The sequence below is a fragment of the Salarias fasciatus genome, chromosome 18 (genome assembly GCF_902148845.1).
Source record: "Salarias fasciatus chromosome 18, fSalaFa1.1, whole genome shotgun sequence".
In the NCBI taxonomy this organism is placed as follows: Eukaryota; Metazoa; Chordata; class Actinopteri; order Blenniiformes; family Blenniidae; genus Salarias; species Salarias fasciatus.
Genome location: NC_043762.1, coordinates 4,235,736 through 4,238,926, shown reverse-complemented (window position 1 = coordinate 4,238,926; position 3,191 = coordinate 4,235,736). Strand labels below are relative to the sequence as shown.

Sequence of the window (3,191 nt, the reverse complement as noted above, 5' to 3'; positions counted from 1 at the left end):
CGCTGGGTGTACCTAATGTTTACGTGCTGAGGTACCACCATGACACCCCACCCCCACCCCACCACCATGACACCCCCCACTCCCACCCCACCACCCAGCCCCTCCATCCATCCTCCATCCATCCATCTGCTGGAATTCCAGCTGCGGTTATGGATCGATCATAGAATCACTTCAATGAAAATTGATGAAATTATTGTATTTTTTGTTGTTTTATTGAAAGTTATTTATTTTTAGGATTTTTTTGCTAAATCGGCTCACATAAAGAGCGCAGACAGACAGAAGGTGTTTTATTTTCTTTCTGACATCACCGGTATTTGATGGGCTTGTTTTCCTGTCAGCTTCCGGTGGTTTGTACTGATCAGTCGGCCTCTGATCACTTGAGTTCCTTCAATGTTGTTTTGCACTTTTTCTCATTTGTTTGAGCAGCTTTCATATAAAACTATGCTATAAGTGCATTTCTAATCTGAAGCAAAACTTTGCTGCTGAGTTTCCATCATTTGTAAGTAACTGATGATTATTTATGTCATTTACCATTAGACCACTCCGGTCAGGACTACACTTAATAATATATGGAGCCATCATCCTAAATAAATTCAAATGTAATGATGAAAAAAGGAGATGCGAACAAAAACAAATCAAGGAACGATTTTGCTGATTAATGGATCATAGAAATGAGCTGAGTTGTTTGAATTCTAACTGGCTGCAGATAACAGAACACAGACCTCCACTCAGACGAGTCCTCGGGTCGACCTGGAAGTTTACTGGAAGTGGATCAAACTGAAGGGTCGCGGCTGTTCGGGAAACTTTCCCCTCCTGCAGGAGGAAGCAGGCGTGCTGCTCACTGGGAAGTCACAGAACTCAGCCTCTCAGTGGGAGGAACCCAGAAGCAGAAGCACAGGGAGAACATGCAGACTGCCCACCACATGAAACAGTCTCTGACCTCAGAAGGAAACTTTAACACAGGGAGAACATGAAGACTCCAAATGCTCCCCACTGGGTGACATGACAGAGTCCACACACTCACACACACACACACACACACACACACACACACACACACACACACACACACAGGTCTTTACAGGCGCGGGGATGCAGATATATTCGTTGTTATCCTCTCCGCTCGGTGTTTCTGACGGTAAACGCGGGCCTCCCGGTGCCCATTACCGGAGCTGCCAGATGATCGGTACGGAATGGGGGTCCCGCGGGACACAGAGCACGTGGTCTCGGCTGCCACGAGACGTCAGCGGCAGATGGCACCGGTACCCGCTGCTGGCATGAGTGTCATTCCTCAAACAGGGAGGGAAGGAGAGAGAGAGAGAGAAGGAGGGAGAGAGAGGGTGAGAGAGAGAGGAGAGAGAGAGAGGAGAAGAGAAGAAGCGTGCGCAGCTTCCAGCCTCTTTCCATTAATTTCTTGGTTTGCGGAGGAAGGAGCGGCAGCGCAGATTTGGAGGAGATATTTTGGAACATGCGAGATAAAGGCAGGCCACAGGTTTGAACTGTTTCACTCTTCATTATTAAGGTCTTTGTCATTTTCTTTATTTATTTTCTTCTTTGAGTTAATTTTGTTTTTATCCGCGTGTAGGACGGTCTTCCTCTTTAATTTGGTTCCGAAATGTATTAAACACAGCCAAGAGGTGTTTTTTTTTCTTTCTTTCTTTTCTCTGCGCTGAGAGAGTCCGGAGCGCTGACTCTGGCCCTGGAGCCAGGCAGCTCACTGACAGGGTAAACCATCTGAGAAGCTTTGGTCCTCACGCTGTGTGTCTGTGCAGGAGCGATGCTGACACTGCCGTTCGAGGAGCCTCACATGATGTGCGAGCCGCGATTCGGTGCCAATTATCCCCGAGAAAGCCTCCCCGAGAGCCTGGAGCCGGAGCAGCAGCGCAGCCGCGACAGGGCCGGCTCGGACCTGCGGGAGGCCGAAGACGACATCTCCGACAGGGAGGAGGACGAGCGGGAGGACGAGCGGGACGAGGACGGCATCCCCAAGAAGCGGGGCCCCCGAAAAAAGAAGCCCTGCAAGGAGCAGGTGGACAGGGCCAAGATGCGGCGCCAGGAGGCCAACGCCCGCGAGCGCAGCCGGATGCACGGCCTGAACGCCGCGCTGGAGAGCCTGCGCAAAGTTGTGCCGTGCTACTCCAAAACTCAGAAGCTGTCCAAGATCGAGACGCTCAGGCTGGCCAAGAACTACATCTGGGCCCTGTCGGAGACCCTGAGCGCGGGCAAGAGGCCGGACCTGCTCGCCTTCGTGCAGACTTTGTGCAAAGGATTATCTCAGCCGACGACCAACTTGGTGGCCGGATGCTTGCAGCTGAACGCCAGAAACTTCCTCACAGACCACAACGGGGAGGTCATGTTCTCCGGCAGGTCGCCCTACAACGCCATGTACTCGTACCCGGGCTCGGACATGAACGCGCCCGCCGGTCACAGCGGCGGCAGCCTGGACGGCGGCGCCAAGCCGTTCCGACCCTACGGCTACGGCGGCGCGTACGAGGCCTACTACGAGAGCCAGTCCCCGGAGGGCGCGAGCCCGCACCTCGACGGCCAGCTGAGCCCGCCCATGAACTTCAACGGGATTTTCTCCCTGAAGCACGACGACCCGCCGGACTACGGCAAGAGCGCGCACTACGGCGTGCGCTACTGCGGCGCGCCGGGACGCGCGGCTCTGGCGCACAACTCGGTGTACAGAGTGTCCCCGGAGGCCCGGTTCCCCTACGACCTGCACGTCCGCAGCCAGTCCTTCCAAACACAGGGGGAGGTTAATGGATCCTTCCACAATTAATATCGACGAGCTGGACACGTTTTACGCAAGACGATCACTGGAGCGCACACGCACACGCACACGCATATATATATATATATATATATATATATATATATATATATATATATATATATATATATATATGTATATGTATATGTATATATATATATATATATATATACATACAATTTTCACATTTCTTATCTGATATAAAATTAAAAATTTTCTGTGTCAACGCATTAAAAACTTCTAAAGAACATCCAATTACACAAAATCTCTTCAAGTGTCCATTGTTCTTTAATCAGATGACAAAAACCAGCAGCTTCAATGTATTATTTATATATTCCTAATTTCATCTATTTATTTGGTCTTTAGACACAGTTTGAAAAATCACGGCAGAAACGATTTCGCTTTGTAAAAAAAATGC

At 50.2% G+C, this 3,191-nt stretch overlaps 1 protein-coding gene across 1 annotated transcript; it reads left to right on the top strand.

The window, feature by feature from the left end:
* The first annotated feature begins 1,393 nt into the window (after positions 1 to 1,393).
* neurod6b (neuronal differentiation 6b) lies at positions 1,394 to 2,805 on the top strand. The gene is made up of 2 exons (XM_030114951.1): positions 1,394 to 1,492; positions 1,773 to 2,805. Exon 2 carries the CDS (start codon positions 1,778 to 1,780, stop codon positions 2,780 to 2,782), a length of 1,005 nt encoding a protein of 334 aa, XP_029970811.1. The 5' UTR covers positions 1,394 to 1,492; positions 1,773 to 1,777; the 3' UTR covers positions 2,783 to 2,805.
* The last annotated feature ends 386 nt before the right edge of the window (positions 2,806 to 3,191 follow it).

Excerpts from the sequence above, each read along its gene's own strand:
- neurod6b (XM_030114951.1), top strand. The coding sequence starts at position 1,778 with ATGCTGACACTGCCGTTCGAGGAGCCTCACATGATGTGCGAGCCGCGA.